At 36.1% G+C, this 27,546-nt stretch overlaps 1 protein-coding gene across 8 annotated transcripts in view; it reads left to right on the forward strand.

The window, feature by feature from the left end:
* LOC127846360 (neurofilament light polypeptide-like) overlaps positions 1-27,546 on the forward strand; it is a 128,241-nt gene that overhangs the window by 49,462 nt on the left and 51,233 nt on the right. The window contains exon 1 of one of the 8 annotated variants that reach the window (XM_052377552.1): positions 10,235-10,528. The exons of 6 other annotated variants lie outside the window; for them this stretch is intronic. In XM_052377552.1, coding sequence (XP_052233512.1) covers positions 10,260-10,528 — 269 coding nt within the window. In that variant the 5' untranslated portion in view covers positions 10,235-10,259. Of the gene's footprint in view, positions 1-10,234; positions 10,529-26,164; positions 26,404-27,546 lie in introns of those variants that run through there. One more of the 8 variants, XM_052377553.1, reaches the window with a different exon arrangement.

The raw sequence follows: 27,546 nt of genomic DNA on the forward strand, positions 1-27,546 counted from the left end.
TATAAATGCTAACCATTAGGCAGGAAAGGCCATAAATGCTTACAATAAGGCAGGGGATGTTATAAATGCTAACCATTAGGCCAGAAAGGTCATAAATGCTTACCATAAGGCAGGGAGGTTATAAATGCTAACCATTAGGCAGGGAAGGTCATAAATGCTAATCATAAGTGATGGTCATAAATGCTAACCATTAGGCAGGGAGTGTTATCAATGCTAACCATTAGGCAGGGAAGGTCATTAATGCTAATTATTCAGCAGGGGAGGTTATAAATGCTAACCATTAGGCAGGACGGGTTGTAAATGCAAACAATTAGGTAGGAGAGGTTATATATGTTAACCATCAGGCAGGGGAGGTTATAAATGCTAACAATTAGGCAGGGAAGATTAAATGCTAACCTTAAGTCAGGGAGGCCATAAATGCTAACCATAAGTGATTTCAAAAATGCTAACCATTAGGCAGGGAAGGTCATAAATGTAACCGTAAGTGATTGTCATAAATGCTTATCATTAGGCAGGGAAGGTCATAAATTCTAACCATAAGTGATGGTCATAAATGCTAACCATTAGGCAGGGAATGTCATAAATGCTAACCTTTAGGCAGGGAAGGTCATACATGCTAACCATAAGGCAGGGGAGGTTATAAATGCTAACCATTAGGCAGGGGAGGTTATAAATGCTAACCATAAGGAAGGGGAGGTTATAAAAGCTAACTTTAAAGCAGGGAAGGTCATAAAGGCTAACCATAAGTGATGGTTATAAATGCTAACAATTAGGCAGGGAAGGTCATATATTCTTACCATAAGTGATGGTCATAAATGCTAACCATTAGGCAGGGAGTGTTATAAATGCTAACGATTATGCAGAGAAGGTCATACATGCTAACCACTATGCAGGGGAGGTTATAAATGCTAACCATTAGGCAGGGCGGTTGGTTAATACTAACCATTAGGCAGGGGAGGTTATAGATGTTAACCATCAGGCAGGGGAGGTTATAAATGCTAACCATTAGGCAGGTGAGGTTATAAATGCTAACCTGTAGGCAGGGGAGGTGGTAAATGCTATCCATTAGGCAGGGAAGGTCATAAATGCTAACCATTAGGCAGGGGAGGTTGTAAATGCTAACCATTAGACAGGGAAGGTTATAAACCAGAATATCAGAGCTTCAATATCAATGCATTTGGTATAATGTTACATTATCTCCCATTTGTTTGGACACCATTTATTGGGAATATTTTTGTTATCTAAAGTTTTGGATAATTTTATATTTAAGTGTCCAAAAACTTGAGAGTAATAACTGTTTTTCCACATTGAAACTTGAAATATATTATCACCATGAAATGTTGATTTGCAAGACATGATTTTCACACTCATTGATTAATTTATTTCTGAGTTATTTGCTATCAAACTTAGACACAGGCATGCTTGCCTATAATGTCAAAAAGATGTGATGGGGTATTTTATTGTAAAATTTACCCAAACTAATTATTTTTCATGGTATATCTGATCTTTATGTTCTGTTTTTCAATAAATAGTTTTTCAATTAATTGTCCATTTATTGGAAGTCTTGTACATGCTCAGGCAAACTGTTTTACTTGTCAGTGATTTTCTTCAATTGCTGAACAATAAAGAAACACTGTCTTGGTTTCCTTTAAACAGCTTTTTATTGCCTATCCTACTACCATTTTAATAGCTCTTTATTGCCATATAAATACAGATTTTCAATTTACTAAAATGTACAATTGAAGTGATATGTTGTAAAGAAAGTAATTTGATCTCTAAAATAGTTACATTTAAACATTTTTTTTGTCTGTGACCATATTTTGGATTTTCTTTTTTAGGTAGTGTGAAAAAAGAAAATAAGTAATTTGTTCATCCATGATTTAAATATGTGACTGAAACATTGTTAACATGCTCTAAAATGCCAAAATATCAAAAATTCTTCCAATAAAATAAAAGACCAAATATTCCTTTAAAGCAGCTGACTATAAATATTTTAATCAAAATACAATTCTGAAAAAATGTCTGACCAACCAAAGTGTAAAAAAATGCATGGAAAATGGTTGATAATAATTTCCTCACAAAGATTTTGTATTCAATAAGCTAATGTGATGCTGCTGACAATATGGAAATGCATGTCAAGCTTTTACTACACACTTTGTAACATAGTATATATGAGCCGCGCTCTGTGTAAAGGGGGTTTCATGCATGTACGTAAATTGTCATCAACACAAGCTAATCAGGGACAACACTTTCCGCCTAAACTGGAGTTTTTGTAAAGAAGATACTGTCTGTAAACGAAAAATACCATTAAGTGTGAAGTATAGTCCCTGATTAGACTATGCGGACTGCACAGGCTAATCTGGGACGACACTTTACACACATTCATTAAACCCCTTTACACAAAGCATGGCTCATATTTATATACATATAAATTGCTCAATTAGGAATCAAATAAGCTTTTATTGGTATTTCATTGGTGTATAAATTATTGTGTAAATTACACTTTATTGGCATAAAAGTTGACGAGAAATTAAAAACAGGGCATGTGATTGAAATATTTTATCAGAATACAGCATTTATGTGAAAGGGAAAGAAGATGTTAAAATAAGAGCTGTAAAGTGGTCTGAAATCAAACTACTCTTCAGGAATATGATGCCATCACATTCATGTTTTATTTATGTTGAAGAGACTCAGTGTTCAATCAATGAATTGATTATTTGATCTGTAAAAGTATGTTTTTGTTTGTGCAGAGATGATGGAATCTGATACAGGTGATAATAGAGATGGAAGAATAGGGATATTATTGGAACAAAAATAGTTCATTATAAATGCACATTGTTAGGGGAAAAATGTATATTTATATATAATTTTATTGGAGTTCAATGGAGGAAATTGATTCAATTTAAAGCATTTTTTTGATAGTCAAAAATAGTTGTATGTGTTATTAAATAGTTGAATTCAAGTATAAAATGGAGTTATCGACTTCTAACTCTGATTAAAAACACTTCAGCTGATTTATTAAGATTTTTATAATGTGTCCTAAATAATGATTCAATGTTGTTGGTTTTTATAAATTAATATTTAGTGTTCAAGCACTAGGACTGCTGCAACTCTGTGTTGATCCTGCATGATTTAATGTAAGAAAACATTTGACTTCGTATAAGAATTGAATCATATTTTGTCTGTACTTTCCTTCGATTTGGGTTTGCATGTTCAAGTTTCAACAAGCACAGTCATTGAAGTGAAGGAAAATAATGAATGAGTGGTAAAGTATTTAATAGAATATTAGTTTAATATTTATTCCTCAATTTGAAACACTTAATAGTAAAACTGCTGTAGTGTATAATCTTGTCATTGAAATTGACTATGAATTGGCGTCTGAGTAAATGTTGTGATATGGCTTCCAGGCATAGAGGCAGTTTCAAGGGTCCTCAGGCATTGTGCAAATCAATTTTATTCATCATCAAAGACTAATTTTTCCTTAAGCATTCGATCATTACATTGATGAATATTTACTGCAGTCAAGTTCAAAATTGCTATGGAGTTAAGCAGTTTGCTTACAAATAAGTGGCATAAATTGGTGGAAATGTGCAGAGGAAGAACAAGGCTTTGCTTACCAATAATTATAAGTACAATAATTGTGTGGTAACTGGAAATGTAGAAACACTTGTCTCTTTAAATGGCACTGGATTATTGTTAAAAGTGACATCTTTTCAACTAATGGATGAATGCCCTACTGAAGTGCCTGATTTCATGGAGAACATATCGAGGATTTTAGTTTATCAAACCCTGCTTACCAATACATTTCACTTAAACATGTTCTTGATGGTGTGCAAGAGCAAAATGAGATATTTATTTAAATATATATCTTACACTTAAATTTTATTGCTACACTTTGTTTCAAAGTGTTCATCCATTTGAACACTTGGTAACAAAGAGGTGCAACAAATGTTGATATTAGTTCTTTGTGGATTTACATTATTCGATTTTTACTATCAATGATATAGATATGCAAAATAAGAATGCGCCTTGACAGGTCTTTCTGACTTTAAATATATGTTTCTATTAAAAATGAAGTGGCTGATAAGAATTAATAATTCATACATGGATTATTGTTGCTTAATTGATAATTAGTTTCATATGGTCTGGGAAATTATTCCAGGAAAGTGGCATTTAATCAAGAATGTTAACTTCTTAAAACTGAGATAAAAGTTTGAAAGTGAAAAAATATTGTGTTACAGTGAATTAATTCGAAAAAAAATTGCCAAGGATACATTTAGGAAAAAATAAAACGTTAGTAGCAAAGATATTCCTATGAAAAGCTTGTTATCAAGTTGAAAAATGCTGGACAGTGATCAAACTTCTGCTTTAGAGCACTCTGCTTCTTCTGAAAGCATGAGACTAAATGCCCCTCAAAAGGCTACACTCAAACATATTGCAAGGACAGACTCCAGTAATAGTTTGGAGAATGGGTTGCAAAAGGGTAGTATTGAGAAGCTAGTGTTGGGTAAGCCGAAGTATGAAAGGACAGACTCAGCTTATTCCTTGCCTGGCTCACCAAAACCTAATAGCAAACCACTCAAAATGAGTTTTTCAATGCTAGCCAAGCAGGCTTTAGAGGACAAGAAGATACATGACAGGTAATGTTTCATAGTTATAAACTGGAGCCTGCATTCACTTACAATTTTTTAGACCTAGGAATACAGAATACTGACTTAAGAACCATGAAAAAATGCTCAACGTTTAAATAAATAACAGGCTACCATTAGTGATTATGTTGTTCACAAAATGTTCTACATGACCAATAATGAAGATAGAGTTCAGAGGTCAATACCTAGTTTGAGACAAAATTTAACCGAATAGTCCAATTTAAAGACGATTTTTTATTCTAATACTTAAGAGATGGTGAATACAGGCCAAAGTAAGTTCACAGCTTTTATAGTTCTAAGGTTTTTCAAGCGTAAAAATATGCATAAAATGGATATTTTCGAGCATGTAAAATGTCCAGTATTATTGTTCCCTCGCAAATAACATAACTGCAATGAAAATGTTCATATCGAACATTTTTTTTTTCAATTTTGTCAATTTATCAAACTATGAACATGTCCATTTAAACAAATTCTGGTTATTAGACAGTTTTAACCTTTTTATTGTCCCCTATCGGTTTCACCGGAGGGGACTTATGGTTTGCGCTCTGTCTGTCTGTCTGTCACACTTTTCTGGATCCTGCGATAACTTTAAAAGTTCGTAATATTTTTTCATGAAACTTGAAACATGGGTAGATGGCAATATGGACATTATGCACGTCATTTCATTTTGTTCCTACATCAAAAATTATGGTTGCTATGGCAACAAATTTACTAGAAATACTGCTGAAAATAGTGGTTTTCTTGATCCTGCGATAACTTTAAAAGTTCTTAATATTTGTTCATGAAACTTGAAACATGGATAGATGGAAACATGGACATTATGCACGTCATTTCATTTTGTTCCTACGTCAAAAATTCTGGTTGCTATGGCAACAAATAAAAAAAATAAAAAAAAATATGACAATGGTGGAATTTCTGACAATGGTGAAGCCGGTAGGGAACTATATTGCTTGGCAATAGTCTTGTTTGATCTTGACTACATGGAAAACCTAATGCTTATTGAAACACTTTGAGTCTGTTTCCTGGGTGGAACCAATTTTTTGGAAGATTTAAAGAATGCTCCCGGTTGCTGATTGAACCCATGACCTTCCGGTCGCTAGACGGACACCTGTGTTATTAGATCCTGATGATAAGATCAGGTTATAGGGGACAGGCTTGTCATAGTGTCAAAAAAGTCGTTTCTGATCAATAACTTAATTTTTTAATTTTTATGCCCCCCTTCGAAGAAGAGGGGGTATATTGCTTTGCTCATGTCGGTCGGTCAGTCGGTAGGTCGGTAGGTCCGTCCGTCCACCAGGTGGTTGTCAGACGATAACTCAAGAACGCTTGGGCCTAGGATCATGAAACTTCATGGGTAGATTGATCATGACTCGCAGATGACCCCTATTGATTTTGAGGTCACTAGGTCAAAGGTCAAGGTCACGGTGACCCGAAATAGTAAAATGGTTTCCGGATGATAACTCAAGAACGCATACACCTAGGATCATGAAACTTCATGGGTAGATTGATCATGACTCGCAAATGACTCCTATTGATTTTGAGGTCACTAGGTCAAAGGTCAAGGTCACGGTGACCCGAAATAGTAAAATGATTTTCGGATGATAATTCAAAAACGCATATGCCTTGGATCATGAAACTTCATAGGTAGATTGATCATGACTCGCAGATGACCCCTATTGATTTTCAGGTCACTAGGTCAAAGGTCAAGGTCACGGTGACCCGAAATAGTAAAATGATTTTCGGATGATAACTCAAGAACGCTTTTGCCTAGGATCATGACACTTCATAGGTACATTGATCGTGACTCGCAGATGGCCCCTATTGATTTTCAGGTCACTAGGTCAAAGGTCAAGGTCACAGTGACAAAAAACGTATTCACATAATGGCTGCCAGTACAACGCACAACCCATATGGGGGGCATGCATGTTTTACAAACAGCCCTTGTTTAGCAATAGAAAAGCATTAAAGGCCCTATAAAGGTGACGATCCGAAATTATTTACCGATTTTTAAATATTTTTTTTTATATTTTATTTATAAAGGTTATCAAAAAACATTATATATATGCTATTGGACATTACCATAACAAATGAGCAATATAACTTGTTTTGAGCTCAAAATACAGTGTCCTCCAAGTCAATCGTGTTTACAAACAATCAGTTTATTTACATCGCTGTTTACTCGGGAAAGTGAAAGTGACATAGGTAACCAAAAATATATCGTTGATTTTCAACATTTTCCGGTATCACTCACAAAGTAGGTCTCTTCTAAATGGTTCAAAGTGATCTAATAAGTTACTTTCTGCTGGTGAAAAGTTGTTTAAAATAGAATTAAAATTGAATTTTCTTTCGGCTATTTTTAGCATACGTCACCGCTTTGAGGCTACACATCACGTTAGTTGCAAAGTTGTAAACATTTCTTCCAATTATGAAACGGGTATATCTTCCATAATTCTTGACAACGTTGCACGTAAGCTGTGTTATTAGCATTTTTTATGCAAGAGTAATTAAAATCCGGTAAAAATTAGACCAGTTTATATGCATTATAATTAGATTTATAGGGCCTTTAACTTTAGTTTGAAAATCTGGTTTTGCAGCATCACCATTTTGTTTGTTTGTATGTGCCTCTTCAAAGAAGGCAGTACATCGCTGTTATACTGAATGTCTGTGTGACTGCATATATGTCTGCCAAAATTTCCTGTCTCAACCATATTTTTGAGGTCCAAGGTCAAAATTGAAGAAGTCCAGTCTCAGTCATTTTACAATTTTCTGTCTCGGCCATAACTTTGCCATAAACTGACAGATTTTAAAATAACTAAGCACACAATTTTGACCATAACAAGACCACATGTCGTATGAAACCCCTGTCTGACCCTACCTAAAATATAAAGGTCATCCTAAGAGTTCAAAGGTCTAATTTGAAAACAAATATGTTATGTGGGGACATGTTTCCTATGGATACATGTCTGTTTTTCATTGGATACATGTTTTAATTTAAATTAGTACACAGCAGTTTCTCCATGTTAATGATAGGTGATGGCAGGGAACTAAAGTTTTGCAAAAGAAAAATGATTTAATTTCAACAAAAACTGTGATATGAGACTGGTACATTGTTAAGAAAATAATAAGTACGATATTGGATTCCATGATAGATAATTTTACAATGTTATTGTTTTTTACCAGGTTTTCAACCAGGTTTTCAGAAGGAAAAAACTGGTTATTAGATTGGCGATTGTAGGTGGGCGGGCTGGCCGGCGGGCTGGCGGGCGGGCGGAACAAGCTAGCCCGGGCCATAACTTTGCCGTTCATCGTGAGATTTTAAAATCATTTGGCACATTTGTTCACCATCATTAGACGGTGTGTTGTGCGAAAGAATTACGTCGATATCTCCAAGGTCAAGGTCACACTTTGAGTTCAAAGATAAAAAATGGCCATAAATGAGCTTGTCAGGGCCATAACAATGTCATTCATTGTGAGATTTTTAAATAATTTGGCACATTTGTTCACCATCATTGGACGGTGTGTCGCAAGAAAGAATTATGTCAATATCTCCAAGGTCAAGATCGCCATGACTAAAAAAAGATTTATTTTGAAACAAGGGGGGTAACTATGAACAATCAGTTCAGTTTGAGTTATCTCCCTTTATCAGACTTTTTTTCCAAATTGAAAACCTGGTTTTGTGACAATTTTGTCCCTTGTATAAAAAGTAAAATAAAATATGAGATGGAGATAAATCAACTTCTAAAGAGTCTGATTTAATGACAGCTTGAGGGATTTCTAAAGCATGGCTATCACGTGTCATAAATATGTTTCAATGCTGTATTTATATAAATAATTATATTCATGGAACAAATGTGATTTCAAAAACTGTAACCAATTTGTGGCATTCAGAAGCATTTCTAGGTGAACGCCTTTACAGAAAAGGCAGCATTTAGTATCTACAAGTGGTTACATATTTGTATGTGTTGTACCCTGAAGCAAGCTTTAATTAGTGATGAAATGATTTTTTGTGTTTTACATTATTCATTATGATATGTTAGTTTTACAATCATGTGCTTAAGTGTAAAATTAAAAACGAACTATTAGTGGAATTGAATTAATAGCTTGTTATTTTACTGGCCTTCAATTAGCCTTAAGTAAATGTTGTTATATGGCTACACAATTTAGAGGTGGTCAAAGTTTACTCAGTAGTTTCAACAGCTCTAAGGCATTCTGAAAAACCTTTTTTTTTACATCAAAGACTTTTTTGTCCTCCACCGTAAAATTGATGGTTGTTTGTGGTAGGCATTACTTGAGGATTGCTATGGAGTTTACTTAGAAGAAAGTGTCATGAAGTTATTGTAGTTTGGTAAAAATTTACAAAGAATGAAACTTTGTTTAATAAAGATAGGAAATGTGTAATAACTGGATGTTTAGAAAAAAATTGTTTTAAGGTGGGGCTGTTCATTGCATTGGATGAAATTGAAGGGCTTGCTTACCAGTGGATGAACATGATATCAAACTGTGCTTAACATCATAGAAGATCTTCTTTTATCAAAGTTTAATAGATGAAAATTTATTAGAAGGAAACTTGACCTTTTATGCGATAGACCACTTTTTCATTTAGTTGGTGCAATAAATGCGGATATTAATAATTTTCACTGAATACATTCTTATCTGTGCAATGGATTACATTATAAACATTATATTGTGTAATGATATAGATGATGTAAACCTGGAGTTCACTTTGGTTCATTTGCTGATCGAAATAAAAAAATGTATGTTTGAAATTTGGCACAATGTGACTGAAAAGAATTAATACTTTTGGATTATGGGTGTTTAATGGCGAGTAAGTCGCCTGTTGTCTGGGAACTTATTCCAGGATAGTGGAATGTAGCCCCTGGAATGTTATCACCAAAATTTCAATTTTAAACCTTCTTTAATATACATTTGTATACAAAGTGACATTTTTATGAACACTGAAGTATAATATTATGTAAACTACACCAGTTAAATTGATTTAGTTTGTCTTGCTGTCAGAGTGTAACAAGGTGTGTTTTTTTTCATATTAATGAAAAATAAATAGTATGACAAAGAAGTGACTTTCAAATACATAAGGGGTAACCACGTGATGATCTGAAGAAAGTCATGATGGCGACTTCCATGCCGACACAGGTATTTAAAGCCTTTTTTCCCCTAAATACTTTTATTAAATTTTTAATTGCGGCTCACTTTCCAGCCACATCAGGAAAGTGATTAGTGTTTATTTGCTCTTTATCTCAACTTTACTTGCTGCGAAATTTCTTAGCGGGATTGCAAAATAACAGCTCCTGCTAAGAAAATTCGTAGCGATTAAAGTTGAGATATAAAGAGAATATAAATACAAAATAAAAGCTAATCACTTTCTTACTGATATGGCTGGATAGTCAGCGGCATTTAAAAAATTAATTAAAAGTAATAATTGGTATAAAATGGCGAAAAATACCTGTTTCAAAACGATGTGGCCATCTTGATTTGTGATTACCACCTCTGAAATAATGGGAAAGTTAAATAAAAAGGATTAAATTGGTGTCATTCATAGCAATCAAAAGATCTAGATGGTTTTAAGAACAAACTTTGCCATCACTTTTAAATATGGGGGACAGAGGTTCTAGAGACAGCATGAAGCAGAATTCCTCTCAAAAGGCTAGACCTAAACTTATTGCAAGGATAGATGCCACTAATAGTGGGAATGGGTCACCTTATCGCCGTGCACAGAAGCTATTGGTTTGTAAGCCGAAGTATGAAAGGACAGACTCGTCTAATACCTTGCCGGGCTCACCTAAACCAAGTAGAGAACCAATCAAAATGAGTTTTGCAATGATAGCTAAGCAGGCTTTGGAGAATAAGAAGATATCTGACAGGTAATGTTTTTCGACATTGTTATAAGTTTTCCTTTCATTGGTAAAAGACATTTTTGAATGTACAGTCGAAACCCGATGGCTCAAACTCATCGGGACTGGCAACAAAAGTTCAAGACATCCGGATTTCGAGCCATCCGATTCTAAAAAACTTCTGTTAACGAACAAGTCTGCAGTATATTTTCACCTCCAGTTGAAGAGTACACATATTGCTTAAAGGGGCCTTTTCACAGATTTTGGCATATTTTGAAGTTTGTCATTAAATGCTTTATATTGATAAATGTAAACATTGGATCTTAAAAGCTTCAGTAAAAAATTAAGAATAAAATTAAAAAAAGGGAAAAAAGTAGCCGGTACCAGGGCTCGAACCCGTGACCCCCGGAGTCCTGGAGTAAGTCTGAAGTAAAAACGCATTAGCCCTCTCGGCTATTCCGCCGAGAATACACAGTTGAAGTATTTTATACCTTATATAAGCAATCTTCTTAGTTTCGTAAATTCAAACGACAACAACAGAACTCTCCAAATTATTCAATCGTTTCGCGTTGCAACGCTTTATAATTTTTAGGTTTTCAAATCGTCAAAAGATACATATAATGGCTATATTGGACTATGTTAAATGTTCAGTTATACTGTTTCCTCACAAATATTATAACTAAAACGAAAATTTGCGAATCTGAAACAACTTTTTTCAATTTTGTCAATTTACCAAACCGTGAAAAGATCCCTTTAAACTCCGTACTACTTCGTACTACTTTCTGCTTTTGAGTTCATATAAGAACCAAATATATATTTTTTTACTTTATTTACCAATATTTTAAAACATTTACAAATACAATCACACAAATATCATATAGTAAATTATATCAGCACGTTTTAACGTAGCACATTTTCTGGAAACACAGAGCACTAAGGAACAAAACATACATCATGTATCATCAAATGATGATATGCATCATTTACATATGATACAGTACTACATTTACTGATTTATTTAAAAAAATGAACAAAAACTGTCAGTCTGTGTTGCGTTCCTTAGCTGTCGTCGAGCAACGCAGCTTTCTATTACATCCAGTTGACAGCATTCCTTTAAATAGCTGTCGTCGAGCAACGCAGCTTTCTATTACATCCAGTTGACAGCATTCCTTAGCTGTCGTCGAGCAACGCAGCTTTCTATTACATCCAGTTGACAGCATTCCTTAGCTGTCGTCGAGCAAAGCAGCTTACTATTACATCCAGTTGACAGCATTCCTTAGCTGTCGTCGAGCAACGCAGCTTACTATTACATCCAGTTGACAGCATTCCTTAGCTGTCGTCGAGCAACGCAGCTTTCTATTACATCCAGTTGACAGCATTCCTTAGCTGTCGTCGAGCAACGCAGCTTACTATTACATCCAGTTGACAGCATTCCTTAGCTGTCGTCGAGCAACGCAGCTTTCTATTACATCCAGTTGACAGCATTCCTTAGCTGTCGTCGAGCAACGCAGCTTACTATTACATCCAGTTGACAGCATTCCTTAGCTGTCGTCGAGCAACGCAGCTTACTATTACATCCAGTTGACAGCATTCCTTAGCTGTTGTCGAGCAACGCAGCTTTCTATTACATCCAGTTGACAGCATTCCTTAGCTGTTGTCGAGCAACGCAGCTTACTATTACATCCAGTTGACAGCATTCCTTAGCTGTTGTTGAGCAACGCAGCTTTCTATTACATCCAGTTGACATTGAATATGCTGTGAGTATTCGCACTCCTAAAGATAATTTCTGATTGCATGAATACAAAATGTAATCTTTAACTTAAATCAATTAACAATTAAGTCGATGACATGTTTTGTAACAACCAGTGTTAAATCAATTATTGAGTGCCTTAACTCATGAGATCCTAATTGATTTACAGTTTATGCGACCTGAAGCGAATTCGAGCCCTCCAAACAAAAGAGCGTGTGAAAATTGTCACCGGGACTGTGAAAACAGTTCGAGCCATCCGATAATTCGAGCCTCGCGAATTCGAGCCATCCAACCAAATTTTATATGAATATATATCAATAAAAAATCGGTGCTTTGATGAGAGTTCAAGCCAATTGGAAATTCGAGCCAAGCGAGTTCGAGCCATTGGGTTTTGACTGTATTTGAAATTTAGACCTTCTTCTAAGTTGTCATCAATTAACTCTACTGCACCTCATTTAACTACCTTTTCCCCAAAGGCTTCAATAAAATATGAAGGTCAGCTTCACATGTATAACTATGAATAAAGTAACATGGTCACAAAATGTATTTTTAGTCCCCTACCAGTGAAACAGGAGAGGGACTTATGGTTTGCGCTCTGTGTGTCTGTCAGTCTTTAAGTCTGTCAGTCTTTGAGTCTGTCAGTCTGTCACACTTTTCTGGATCCTGCGATAACTTAAAAAGTTTTATATATTTTTTCATGAAACTTGAAACATGAACAGATGGAAATATGGAGAGGTAGGGGACTTGTATTGCTTGGCAATAGTCTTGTAGTTTCTGATATTCTGATTGTCTTTTAAGCAAGGACAATAGAAAATGACTGATGAGACATATTTAATTTAAAAAAAAGAATAACATCATTCATTAGAAAGACTTCCCCAATAAAAGTTGTGTAGTGGGTTCCATACAATATGGTAATCAAGAAAAGATGCCATCATAATCGCATTTAAAGGAATTGTCATTGTCCATTGGTCTGGCAGGTAATCTGTCAGTCAGTCAGTCTGGTAACGCTTTGTCATACATGCCATACGTCTCGGATTGTCCGGGATTTCCCGGAAATGAAGAACATGTCCCACAGTTCCGGAAATCTTTCAAATGTCCTGGATTTTACAAAATCCATATATACATGTACCGAATTTTCCTTTGTATAGCGCGCACCCATGTATAGCGCGCAGGCTGTTTTATTAATGCAAACATGGAGAAAAAATATAAAATGGCCGCCATTTTACTATTGCGCAATCCAATAATCAAAGGCATTGGAAAGCTTAATTAAGCATGCAAAATAGGAAGTGTCATTATGATAAGAAGCATGGGTTGCATAGCACTATACTTTTCTTACAATTTTGTAATTTTCTAGCAACAGATTAACAGTCCATTTGCATTTCGTTTAAAATGTGAGAAAATAAGAATTCATGTACATCATGTCATTCTTCATCTAGGATAGCATGGGCTTTAAATTTGAATGCTGACTAAAAACTTCGTGGCACATGGGAGACAGGGCTACAGTTGTTGAGATATGTCAGTATTGACGTAAAACTGTTCATCTATTATGTTGGACAAGTTAGATTATTGTTTGTCACACTTCACAGGCGTGAATGTGATGAACAATGAAGGCGCCAAAAACCTCGACCAAACTGGAAAACACTTAAGAAGTCCCTGTTCACACCAACGGTTACCAGCAAAAAATACCAAATACCTTTACCAGTCCAACGTAAGCTGCCTAATCAGACCAAAAATGGCTGTAAAAGTGCACAAACACAGACAAATAAATGTTCCCATACTTTATTCAAACATTTTATTTTTTGTAAATAACTAATGCTACCCCGTTCATATCTGCCGTTACGGACTTTTTGTTGTTTCGACAACGGCCCCTCAATTCTGTAAGATTATAGGATGTAGTTTTCTGGAATAAAAAATTGGCAGCTATTATGAATATTTACGATTACGAAATGATTTTTTTGCAATTTATAAGCCAGGAGAGCGTTGTATCAATGTATGACGCGCACAAACTTTTTTATTTAAAGTTTGGAGGTAAAAATCGCGCGATATACAAGGGAAAATACGGTACTTTATCTTAGGCTTAACTGCACCTCGAATCTGTGTTCCCACTTATCTGCAGTGTCTCCATGTCAATGCCTACCCAAATAGGTGACTATGCTACGTGTTAAAATCGATCAATTAACAGGGGTCCTGTTATCATCGCTTGTCTCGCGTTTGCAGTCAAACCGAAAAAGCAGCATTGTTAAATGTGGTTGTTAATTGGCTTTAATATACTACGTTATAATTTCCCTCTGCGTAAGGGCAAGGAGTTGTTCACACATCTGAAGATTCATGCGGTTGTGAATTAGTCATGGATGAATAACCCCGTATAAATATCAATCTTTAGTTTCAGTGGCTTTGTTATACCAAGCACACTAATCGGTCCGTATTGTGTACTCTTCCACGATCAAATCGTGGACAGTTACTTCGTAGACTTTTGATGAAAACATCAATGTTGTCCTCGTGGAAATTGTGCCTTTCATGCATAATTCAGTTATATAAAAACATTTATTTTTACGCAAGATTAAATTATAAAAACAACACCCAAACAATGTGTATCATTATCATCTTTAAGATAATTGATTATTGAAACAATTACTGTAACGAACACTAATTAAACAAAATGCAAATCGCCTATTAGGCGGATATGTTATACGATTTTACGTTGCTAGGCGCACCTGCCTCTTACATCATTTCAACAAGATGGCGGACTTTAAAGAAAATAAATTGTGACTTGGCAAACATGGCAAATAAAGATCGAATTAACGATGGAGATCATACACTTAGAAAAGATTAATGAAATGCCTGTGATAATCAACGATGCATAAAATCATTTTAAATGCTAACTACATATTTATAAGTAATGTTCTCAATTTACAATGTGAAAAAAATGCATACCAAAATGCATATATGTCTATATATATCGCTTTGTGTCCTTGCCATTTCTCCTATACCCTTTGTTGGATTTTATTATGCTCCCCCAAAACTTTTTTGGGAGGGAGCATATAGTCGCCGCTTGGTCTGTCCGTCCGTGTGTCTGTTTGTGCACAATTTTTGTCCGGGCTATTTCTCAGCAACTAATGACCGGAATTCAATGAAACTTTATGGGAAGCTTCACTACCATAAGGAGATGTGCATATAATCAGCGGGTTCTGGTCGGATGATTTTTCACAGAGTAATGGCCCTTTGAAATTTTTCATTAACTGGACATATAGTGCAATTCTGGTCCGGGCTATTTCTCAGCAACTGATGACCGGAATTCAATGAAACTTTATGGGAAGCTTCACTACCAAGAGAAAATGTGCATATTATCAGCAGGTTCTGGTCGGATGATTTTTTACAGAGTTATGGCCCTTTGAAATTTTCCATTAACTGTACATATAGCGCAATTCTTGTCCGGGCTATTTCTCAGCAACTAATGACCGGAATTCAATGAAACTTTATGGGAAGCTTCACTACCAAGAGGAAATGTGCATATTATCAGCGGGTTGTGGTCAGATGATTTTTCACAGAGTTATGGCCCTTTGAAATTTTCCATTAACTGTACATATAGTGCAATTCTTGTCCGGGCAATTTCTCAGCAACAAATGACCGGAATTCAATGAAACTTTATGGGAAGCTTCACTACCAAGAGGAGATGTGCCTATTATCAGCCGGTTCTCGTCGGATGATTTTTCGCAGAGTTATGGCCCTTTGAAATTTTCCATTGTACATATAGTGCAATTCTTGTCCGAGCTATTTCTCAGCAACCTATTACGGGAATTCAATGAAACTTTATGGGAAGCTTCACTACCAAGAGGAGATGTGCATATTATCAGCTGGTTCTGGTCGGATGATTTTTCACAGAGTTATGGCCCTTTGAAATTTTCTATAAACTGTACATATAGTGCAATTCTTGTCCGGGCTATTTCTCAGCAACTAATGACCGGAATTCAATGAAACTTTATGGGAAGCTTCACTACCAAGAGGAAATGTGCATATTATCAGCGGGTTGTGGTCGGATGATTTTTCACAGAGTTATGGCCCTTTGAAATTTTCCATTAACTGTACATATAGTGCAATTCTTGTCCGGGCAATTTCTCAGCAACTTATTACGGGAATTCAATGAAACTTTATGGGAAGCTTCACTACCAAGAGGAGATGTGCCTATTATCAGCCGGTTCTCGTCGGATGATTTTTCGCAGATTAATGGCCCTTTGAAATTTTCCATTGTACATATAGTGCAATTCTTGTCCAAGCTATTTCTCAGCAACTTATTACGGGAATTCAATGAAACTTTATGGGAAGCTTCACTACCAAGAGGAGATGTGCATATTATCAGGCGGTACTGGTCGGATGATTTTTCAGTTATGGCCCTTTGAAATTTTCTATAAACTGTACATATAGTGCAATTCTTGTCCGGGCTATTTCTCCCCAACTACTGACTGGAATACAATGAAGCTTTATGGGAAGCTTAACTACCTTGAGGAGATGCACATGTTATTTGTGGGTTCTGGTTAGATGATTTATTTAGAGAGTTATGGCCCTTTGAAATTTTTAACTTGCTAAACCATCCATCGTATCATTTTGTCCAAAGTTATGCCCCTCAAGACGTTTCCTTATATCTGAATATATAGTGCAATATTGTGACAAAAAAAAACTTTGGGGAGCATCACCCGTCCCCGACGGTTTCTTATTTAACTATCAGCAAATGTTAAGGGCATTGGAACATTGGGCAGAAGGAATAAGTCAATTATGCTGGCTTTAAACCAAGGTCATTCTTCAAGGCCAAAGGTTTGAGTGGCCATATTTTTTGTCCGCTGCATATTTCCTATAAACACAGGGTTTTTTTTGGCCCGATTTTATAGCCGAAATTCGGCTATGTTCCCAATCCCAAAAAGTATACTTGTTCCCCAAAATGTGGCAAAAAATTCCCAATTTCCAAAAAAAGTAATAAAAAATATATATTTTTTTTTTATTTTAGAAAGAAGTCTAATGTGTATTTTATCTCAATTTTAATTCAATTACATCTAACAAAGTATTATATGATTTTGTTCTTTTTATTTGAATGATTATAAAGGGTTATATCAAATTTAGTATTTCCCTAATCAGTAGACTTTGCGTGTGGAAAAAAGGCTAATGAATTTATTTTCCCAATTTCATGAAAATGCCGATAAAATTCCCAATTCCAAAGCCATGGGCTATCTTCCCAAAAAGTGGGAAAAAAAACCTGAAACACAGTATTATGAGAAGTTGGAATAAGACATCAATTTGGGAATAACTTGTGTTTTTCGAAAGTGCATAATATGAAGTTTTATATGTTGTATTTATTTAGTTTGACAAATTATAATTAAAACAGATACTTTTATATATCTTAGCATAATTTAAATTAATTTTACTGCAAAACTGGATTGTTTATTGATTTTTTAGCTCATCTATTTTTTGAAAAAAAAATATGAGCTATTGTCATCACCTTGGCGTCAGCGTCGGCGTCCGGTTAAGTTTTGCGTTTAGGTCCACTTTTCTCAGAAAGTATCAATACTATTGCATTCAAACTTTGTACACTTACTAACTATCATGAGGGGACTGGGCAGGCAAAGTTAGATAACTCTGGCGTGCATTTTAACTGAATTATGTGCCCTTTTTATACTTAGAAAATTGAAAATTTTGGTTAAGTTTTGCGTTTAGGTCCACTTTTTTCAGAAAGTATCAATGCTATTGCATTCAAACTTGGTACACTTACTTACTATCATGAGGGGACTGGGCAGGCAAAGTTAGATAACTCTGGCGTGCATTTTGACAGAATTATGTGCCCTTTTTATACTTAGAAAATTGAAAATTTTGGTTAAGTTTTGTGTTTAGGTCCATTTTATTCCTTAAGTATCAAAGCTATTGCTTTCATACTTGCAACACTTACTAACTATCATAAGGGGACTATGCAGGCAAAGTTATGTAACCCTGACTGGCATTTGGACGGAATTATGGGCCCTTTATACTTAGAAAATTTGGTTAAGTTTTGTGTTTTGATCCACTTTACCCCTAAATTATCATAGATATTGCTTTCATACTTGGAACACTCGCAAACTATCATAAGGGTACAGTAAAAGGACAAGTTGCATAACTCTGGATGTCATTTTTATGGAATTATGGCCCTTTTTTGACTTAGTAACTTTGAATATATGGTTAAATTTTGTGTTTCGATCCACTTTACTTCTTAAGTATCAAGGCTATTGCTTTCAAACTTCAAATACTTTCATGCTATCATGAGGTTACTGTACCTGGCAAGTTGAATTTTACCTTGACCTTTGAATGACCTTGACTCTCAAGGTGAAATTATTAAATTTTGCTAAAATTGCCATAACTTCTTTATTTATGATTAGATTTGATTGATACTTTGACAAAACTACTCTTACCTGACATACCACAATAGACTCCACCCAAACCATCCCCCGTGCCCCCACTCCCCCCCCCCCCCCCCCGAATCCCCCCCCCCATTTTTTTTTTTTTTTTTTTTAAGATCATCTCACAAATGACCACCACACCCTCACACTATACCCCCCCCCACCCCCCCCCCACATTTTTTTTTAAACGGTTAAAAAACACAACTATTTATTTTTATTATTTTATGTTTGAAATACCCTACAACCATCGCACCCAAGAATCCCCCCACCCCCCCTCCCCCCACCCAAATCCCCCCCTCCCTAATTTTTTTTTTTTTTTTTTTTATGATCATCTCACAAATTAACACCACACCCTCACACTATCCCCCCCCCCCCAACTCACCCCCCCCCCCCCATTTTTTTTTTTTTTAAGATCAGCTCACAAATTACCACCACACCCTCACACTATACCCCCCCCCCACCTCCACCCTCCCCCCCCCACAATTTTTTGTTTATTTTTATTATTTTATGTTTGAAATACCGTCCAACCATCGCACCAAAGAATCTCCCACCTCCCACCCACCCCCCCACCCCCCCCCCCCCCCCCCCGGAATTTTTTTTTTGCATTTTTTTCGCATTTTTGGAAGATAATGTAATAAATGTCCACACCCCCACACTATACAACCCTCTTCACTCCACCCCTCCCTCCTTTGTGATTGAAAATGAGAGTCCCTTCACCTTTAAAAAGAAAATAGATGAGTGGTCTGCACCCGCAAGGCGGTGCTCTTGTTTAAAAATCCTTATAAAATGAAACTGTGTCCATGCGGCGCAATACAGTAAATATGATCAAATACAATCACTGTTATTGAAAAAGTCATCGAAAATTGCTTATTAAGCTTGTAGTATAGATAAAACACTCTAGAAGTCACATTTTTGGTCCAATCTTTATGAAATTTGGTCAGAACATTTGTTTCCTAGATACATGAGTTTAGTTCAAAAATGGTTCCGGTCCGTTGAAAAACATTGCTGCCAGGGGAACGGGCAGTTTTTCTTATATTTATGCCCCCCTTCGAAGAAAAGGGGGTATATTTCTTTGCTCATGTCGGTTGGTCGGTCGGTCGGTCGGTCGGTCTGTCGGTCAGTCGGTCCGTCCGACCACCAGGTGGTTGTCAGACGATAACTCAAGAACGCTTGGGCCTAGGATCATGAAACTTCATAGGTACATTGATCATGACTTGCAGATGACCCCTATTGATTTTGAGGTCACAAGGTCAAAGGTCAAGGTCACGGTGACCCGAAATAGTAAAATGGTTTCCGGATGATAAAACAAGAACGCATACGCCTAGGATCATGAAACTTGATGGGTAGATTGGTCATGACTCGCAGATGACCCCTATTGATTTTGAGGTCACTAGGTCAAAGGTCAAGGTCGCGGTGACCCAAAATAGTAAAATGGTTTCCGGATGATAACTCAAGAATGCATACTCCTAGGATCATGAAACTTCATGGGTAGATTGATCATGACTCGCAGATGACCCCTATTGATTTTGAGGTCACTAGGTCAAAGGTCAAGGTCACGGTGACCCGAAATAGTAAAATGAGTTTCAGATGATAATTCAAGAACGCATATGCCTAGGATCATGAAACTTTATAGGTAGATTGATCATGACTCGCAGATGACCCCTATTGATGTTCAGGTCACTAGGTCAAAGGTCAAGGTCACAGTGATCCGAAAAAGTAAAATGATTTTCGGATGATAACTCAAGAACGCATATGCCTAGGAACATGAAACTTTATAGGTAGATTGATCATGACTCGTAGATGACCCCTATTGATGTTCAGGTCACTAGGTCAAAGGTCAAGGTCGCAGTGACCCGAATAGTAAAATGATTTTTGGATGATAACTCAAGAAGGCATATGCCTAGGATCATGAAACTTCATAGGTAGATTGATCATGACTCGCAGATGACCCCTATTGATTTTGAGGTCACAAGGTCAAAGGTCAAGGTCACGGTGACCCGAAAAAGTAAAATGATTTTCGGATGATAACTCAAAAATGCTTTTGCTTAGGATCATGACACTTCATAGGTACATTGAACGTGACTTGCAGATGACCCCTATTGATTTTCAGGTTACTAGGTCAAAGGTCAAGGTCACAGTGACAAAAGTCGTATTCATACAATGGCTGCCAGTACAACGGACAGCCCATATGGGGGGCATGCATGTTTTACAATTAGCCCTTGTTATATAGTTAAAAAGGCTTGTGAACAGTCAAAAAGTCACATTTTTTTCCTGATCATCATGAAACTTGGTCACATTTTTTTCCTGATCATCATGAAACTTGGTCAAAACATTGGTTTTATTGATAACTCGGACAAGTTTGAAAATGCTTGCCAGGAGGGGGGGAGGGGCAGTTTTCCTTATATGACTATAGAGAAACCTTGTGAACACTCAAGAAGTCATATTTTTTGCCTAATCATCATGAAACTTAGTAAAGACATTGGTTTTATTGATATCTCGAACAAGTTGGAAAATGGCTCAGATCGTTGAAAAAAACACACTAGAGGCCATAGTATTGGTCCAATAATGATGATACTTGACCAGGATGTTTTTTCTTGATGATATCTAGGCAAAGTTTGACATTGGGTCATATGTGGTCAAAATCTTGGTCACGGGGTTCAAATCTTACAAAAACCTTGTAAACACAATGTCATGTAGAATAAGCATTTCTTGCAAATGTTTGCATTGCAAACTAGAAATGGTGCGGCAGCGGTCAACGCGTATTCCCACGCCGCATGTTTGACCCAGGGGGCGCCCCAGGGTTGGTAATGGAAGTAAATCTGTGTAAAAAAGAAGAAGTTAATGTAAAATAACATAAAACAAGAGATGTGCTTGTCAGAAACACAATGTCCCCTACTGCTCCGCTTTGATTTATCAATAAAAAAATTTATCAATTTGCAGGTTCATTAATTACATCCCTTCAAAGCTTATTACTTCCCTTGGATTTGTTGTTTTACCTTTGACCTTGAAGGATAACCTTGACCTTTCACCACTCAAAATGTGCAGCTTCATGAGATACACATGCATGCCAAATATCAAGTTGCTATCTTCAATATTGCAAAAGAAATGGCCAATGTTAAAGTACATAAAATAAAAAAATTAGTGGAAATCTCTGACCCGGCCCCACCCCAACCCCCATAACTTTTGACCCAGGGGTCAGATCAAAATTCCAATTAGTGCAGGGTCGCACATATGCTCATAGCTACCATGTTTGTAAGTTTCTAGGTTCTATTGCTTATAGTGTACGAGGAGATAGTGGCCAGGACGGACGGACAGAAGACGGAGATAACCACAATATCTCCACTTTTTCTCCGAAAAGCGTGGGGATAAAAACCCATGCAAATTGACAGTACTCAATCATCATCAATCAGAACTAACTAATGCTCACACTGCAAAAGTAAACAGAAGAGAACCAATCTAATATGCTCTAGAGTACTGAATTTTCAACTAAGCAATTAACAAGGTCTTGCAAAAAAGGTGAGCCAACTAGGGCCATCTTGGCCCTCTTGTTTAAGTTTGTCAATTAACTAAAACCTGAAAGGGCCCCTTTAAAGAATTGGCATGAAAATTAACCATGGGGAACAGCGGGCAAGATGCATTTTTAGTGCTATTGGTTGTAAAGAAAACATGCATCAAAACTCCTCCCAAAAGGTAACATCCAACCTGATCACAGGGACAAACTCCACTTATACTTTGGGCAACGGCTCACATTGTGTAGTGTACAGAATATTCTGTTTGGTAAGCAGGCCATTCTCCACTCATACCTTGCCAGGCTCACCTTAACCGACTAGAGAACCACTCAGAATGAGTTTTGCAATCATAGCAAAGCAGGATTTAGAGAATACAAAGATGTCTGAAAGGTAATGTTGATTGTGTTTTTAAAGTTTATGAAGAATACAATGAGTGCTGGCTTTTGTATAGCACAACAGCTGAAAGAAAATTATTTCAAAATATCTGTTGTATTGCAAATATTTTAAATTGTATCATTTGAGTTAAAATTTTATTTATTGTGATGGTTATTCTGCTTGTTGTGATATTGTATAAAATCATGTTTTCTGAAAAATATTTGAACACTATTTTATAATCAGAAGAACATTAATTCTTCAGATGGCAACATGTATTAAAAAAGGCTGTAAACTCGCTGTTTTTTTAACCAGGTTTTCCGAAGGAAAAAACTGGTTATTAGATTGGCGAATGCGGGCGGGCTGGCTGGCTGGCGGGCTGGCTGGCTGGCTGGCGGGCTGGCGGGCTGGCGGAATAAGCTTGTCCGGGCCATAACTATGTCGTTCATTGTCAGATTTTAAAATCATTTGGCACATTTGTTCACCATCATTGGACGGTGTGTCGCGCGAAATAATTACGTCGATATCTCCAAGGTCAAGGTCACACTTTGAGTTCAAAGGTCAAAAATGGCCATAAATGAGCTTGTCCGAGCCATAACTATGTCGTTCATCGTCAGATTTTAAAATCATTTGGCACATTTGTTCACCATCATGGGACGGTGTGTCCCACGAAAGAATCACGTCAATATCTCCAATGTCAAGGTCGCCACGACTAAAAATAGATTTAAAAAAAAAAAAAACTTACAAAGGGGGTTAATTTTTTTTGGTCATTTCAAAAGTTCAGTTTGAGTTTTCTCCCTTTATCAGATTTTTTTTTCACAATGAAAACCTGGTTTTGTGACAATTTTGTCCCTTGTTTCTAGGTAGTATATAGAGAAAGCAATATTAATTATTTTACAAACTGTTTAAGCACCAATATTTTTTTGGAATCTGATTGATTCCACGCAGTTTAATTTTGTTTTGCATTGGTGTAGCACTGGACTGTTTGCTTTAACCCTTTCCCACTCAGGAGCAAAGTGAACGTGGCTATGTGCACACAGCATAAAACCAGAACAGACTGCCAGAACAGTAACTCGCAGTCTGTTCAGGTTTTATGCTGTTTGCTGCTCATCAGTATCTAAGGGTTGGAACTGGAACCTTTAAAATTTGGATCTAGTAAGAAAGGCCTTTAATTAAATTTAATTTTTTTAGAAACTACAAATGCATCAAAATACATATCTAAGTGGTAGAGGGTTAAACAGGGGAAATCCTGGGTTTGAAACATGCAGCAGGAAAACTTTTTAATTTAAAGTATTTTCTTGCTATTATAATTTTGTCACAGATTCAAAAACAAAACAAAATATAAATCAGGGAACAAAATACCATTAATGTCATACACTCATACTGAAAATACAGCTTTGTTTTTGAAGAATCATCATTTAAAATTGATATTAAATACAATACATGAATCATTTATATCGAGTATAAAATGACAGTCAATGTATAACAGTGCGAAAATCCAATCGGTTTTGGCAATAGCCTTGTATGCCAATGGATTGGCTAAAGCAAAAAAGAAAAAAACTGGAAATCTAAATGGTACATTTCAGACTTATTTCCTTTACAAATAATTTTACAGTGGATCATAACATTCAAACACATGTAAATGGTAGATGCATGCATACATTACGCTTTTATTTTAAGTGGTTTATTCAAGATTTGCTCAATTATTTTGTACAACAGCACACAAAGGCTGACACTTAGATACTGCTTATTATGTAACCATGTACAATATTTTCATATAAATCACCAATAAAGTAATATAAATAATAAATCCTACAATAAATAGAAATGTCACCAGCCATTCTGTAATTTGAATGCAGAGTTCTTAGCCAAAACTAATTTTATTAGTAAGGAGTGGATTTGCTAATGCTCATGAACAAGACTTTAGGTCGCATACTGGATATGGTAGCCGCCTAGCAACCGGTAGGTCACGGTTTCGATCCCCACTGTGGGAATGTTCTTTTTATCTCCCCCATAGGCACCAAGTACTGGTTCTAGTCCCAGGAAACAGAATTTACATAAGCCTAAGCTAGCTAGGCTTTCACTGCAATCAAGCTAAAATAAATATGTTAAACAAAGTCTTTAATTTTATTTTGGTCAAAGTTCCTTCACAAATTATTTGCTAAATTAAGTGTTAGATTTACACCCCTTCATAAGTAGAGGAAATCTAAATATGAGGCCATTTACAGTTAAAAATTATGTTCTGCTTTGAAGCATGACATTGAATTAGTTATTATGCTAATTTACCTATTTTTGAAGGGGTCAAATTGCACTAGATATCAATATCACTGACACTATTCACAGATCAGATTGATTTTTCACCTGTAATTGAATATTAATAGATAAGATTTGCCTTAAGGTCTTAAAGCTCAATCTATGCTATAGAATTCAACATATGAGGCATGTTTTTCAAATAATTTTTTAAAGATAAGACGTCTGAAGCCTTTCAAGAACACTGATCCTGAAAACATCTGCCTTGGCTTGTTTGCTTTTCCTGGTTGATTTTTCTTTTGATCTAAAGGCAAGTTGATGTCATGTTTCATAAAATAATTTAAAACATTAATTGAAAGGTATCTTTTCACATGGGTTTTCTTAGTGTTTTGGGATAACAGTGTATGAAACTGTCCTGGAGAAGTGCTGTTTAAAGTAGAGAGTTGAACATTGGAAAACTGCTTTAAGTAATCTACATTAACCTATATAGCCACATGTTATTTTAATTGTTTGTTCTGTAAGTGGTGTAATTGGCAATAAGCTTTGACACTTATCAGATAAGCTAACAAAAGAGAAATTGTTTGACAGTCATAAAATTAAGAAAAATTCTCACTGGATTATATGAAACCATACATTGTATACGTTGCATTTCAAGCATTCAGTAGTTCTGTTAAGAAATCTCAAATAGCCCTATTATGGGTATTCTACATCGAACATGTTGGATAAATAAGCCTTGAACAATGTAAAAGATTTGAAAATACTTGTATGTAGAATATAATTGACATAGAGTACTATACAGTGTGCTTTTTTAAATGTCAATACACATGCATGCAAATGCATGAACATTGATGAAGAACCAATGTAAAGTTGCCATTCAGTTTTTATGTTGCATGAAGAAAAGAGTGTAAAATGACTTCATAATACTGTTATGGTTTATGCATTTATGAGGGAAAACATAAAGAAACATGGAACTGGTATTTGTATTAATTGGATTTATGGATTATCATTTGCCACTTAATTGTGAAGTGTTTAAAAAAATCTAAATAATATTTTAACAACTAGATTATCTGGAAGTATTGGTTCTTAACAATATAGAAAAATCATGGAAACATGAGGGGAAAAGAGGATATGATGCTGACAATGTTCATAAAAACCAGAAGTTTAATTGTAAGGCTTTCAGAATATCACCATTGTGGATGGATCTTACAATTGATGTCATGTGACTGAATAGAGTTTTTGACATTTAGAAAGTCAGACATTGATTGTTAAATTGATGTACCAAATATAAACATTTTGTGTTTCATAACCAGGTTTTATCCAAAAACACTTTGTCTTCCATAAACAATTATATGTGCCAAGTTTGCTATTACTATTCATCAACACCATGGATGTCAGGGCCGCCTCGCCTCCACTGACAGGAGGGTCCAATACCCGACGTACCCCCTCCCCCTTGGTACCCTCTCCAGTTGCCATTGCACCCCACACTGGGAGGGCCTCCCCCCTGGTTACGCCCAGGGAGTTTGGGGGCCTGCAGCCCCTACCGCAGCCCCTGCTAGAGGTGGTGCAGCACCGAATCTCGGTGCATTCACAGGATCATACAGCCCCAGGGTAGGTCAGGATGTATGGCATTCCTGATGACCATTTCATACATCGCAGGTTTCAGTTAAACCTTTACAGCTTAGATGCACATTTTTCGACGCTTTGTAGTCCCCTAATTAGAAAATCAAATTAAATTAAAGATCTTTCTTAATAGATTTTAGATTACTAGATGTTTTATATAAATTTATGCCTAGCGTCTAGAAAAAAGGCCTTGGCAAACAGCGTAGACCCTGATGAGACACCGCATGATGCGGCGTCTCATCTGGGTCTGCGCTGTTTGCTTAAAGGAATTTCTGTAAGAAATATTAAAAATATAGAAATAAATACACTAGACATCCCTTATTTTGGAAAAAATTGATCCAATTAAGAAGGATGGGAGAGTCCACTAGGCATAAATGGGTTAAAGGCTTTATTTCCAACCATACTGATGAGCAGCAACAGCGCAATACCTATACAGTAGTAAAATAAAGTACAGTACAGCCAAAGCGGAACAAACGTATTTCGCGATCCGCGTCAGCAAGGCTAAACGAGTCGATGCCGCGTCAGTCGTTGAAGCGGCGTCAGTATGCGGCGGCAAGTCACATTTCACCGCGCAACTTCGCATCTGTCCGCCGAGGCATGCCGTGATCCGCGACATGATGCCGAGTCGATGCGCATCATGAAATAAAAAATCTTTTTAAAATTATTAGTAACATGTAGTTAACAAAGTTTGAAGGAACAATTATAGTAATAATTAAAATCATAATAAATTTATTGTGCGCGGATTGTATTAGCATATACATGTAAGCATAGTTAATGTGCCTGGCCAATTAAGTTTGTTTCCCGCCCGAAGTGTATGTATTTCACACATAAACAAGGTCACGTAATTATGTTTTCGCACATACAAGTGGTCAAGGCTCCAGCATATGGTGGATTTATAAATTAATTGCATGTTGCTTTTGCTATTATATTTAAAAGCCGGATCTCAACTGCTTGATTTTGCGGTGGTAAAATGTGAACCTGCATTAACTAGTGGGCTGGGTTTATCTACCAGTGATTTGCTGCTAACAGTTAGAGTGTTTATAAATAGAAACACTTGTTTGAGCAGACAGCATACTTGGTATAGTATAGAATCTGTATTTACATGTAAACTTGATTTGAGTCAATCGCTAG

This window comes from Dreissena polymorpha, chromosome 9, assembly GCF_020536995.1.
Source record: "Dreissena polymorpha isolate Duluth1 chromosome 9, UMN_Dpol_1.0, whole genome shotgun sequence".
Lineage (NCBI taxonomy): Eukaryota > Metazoa > Mollusca > Bivalvia > Myida > Dreissenidae > Dreissena > Dreissena polymorpha.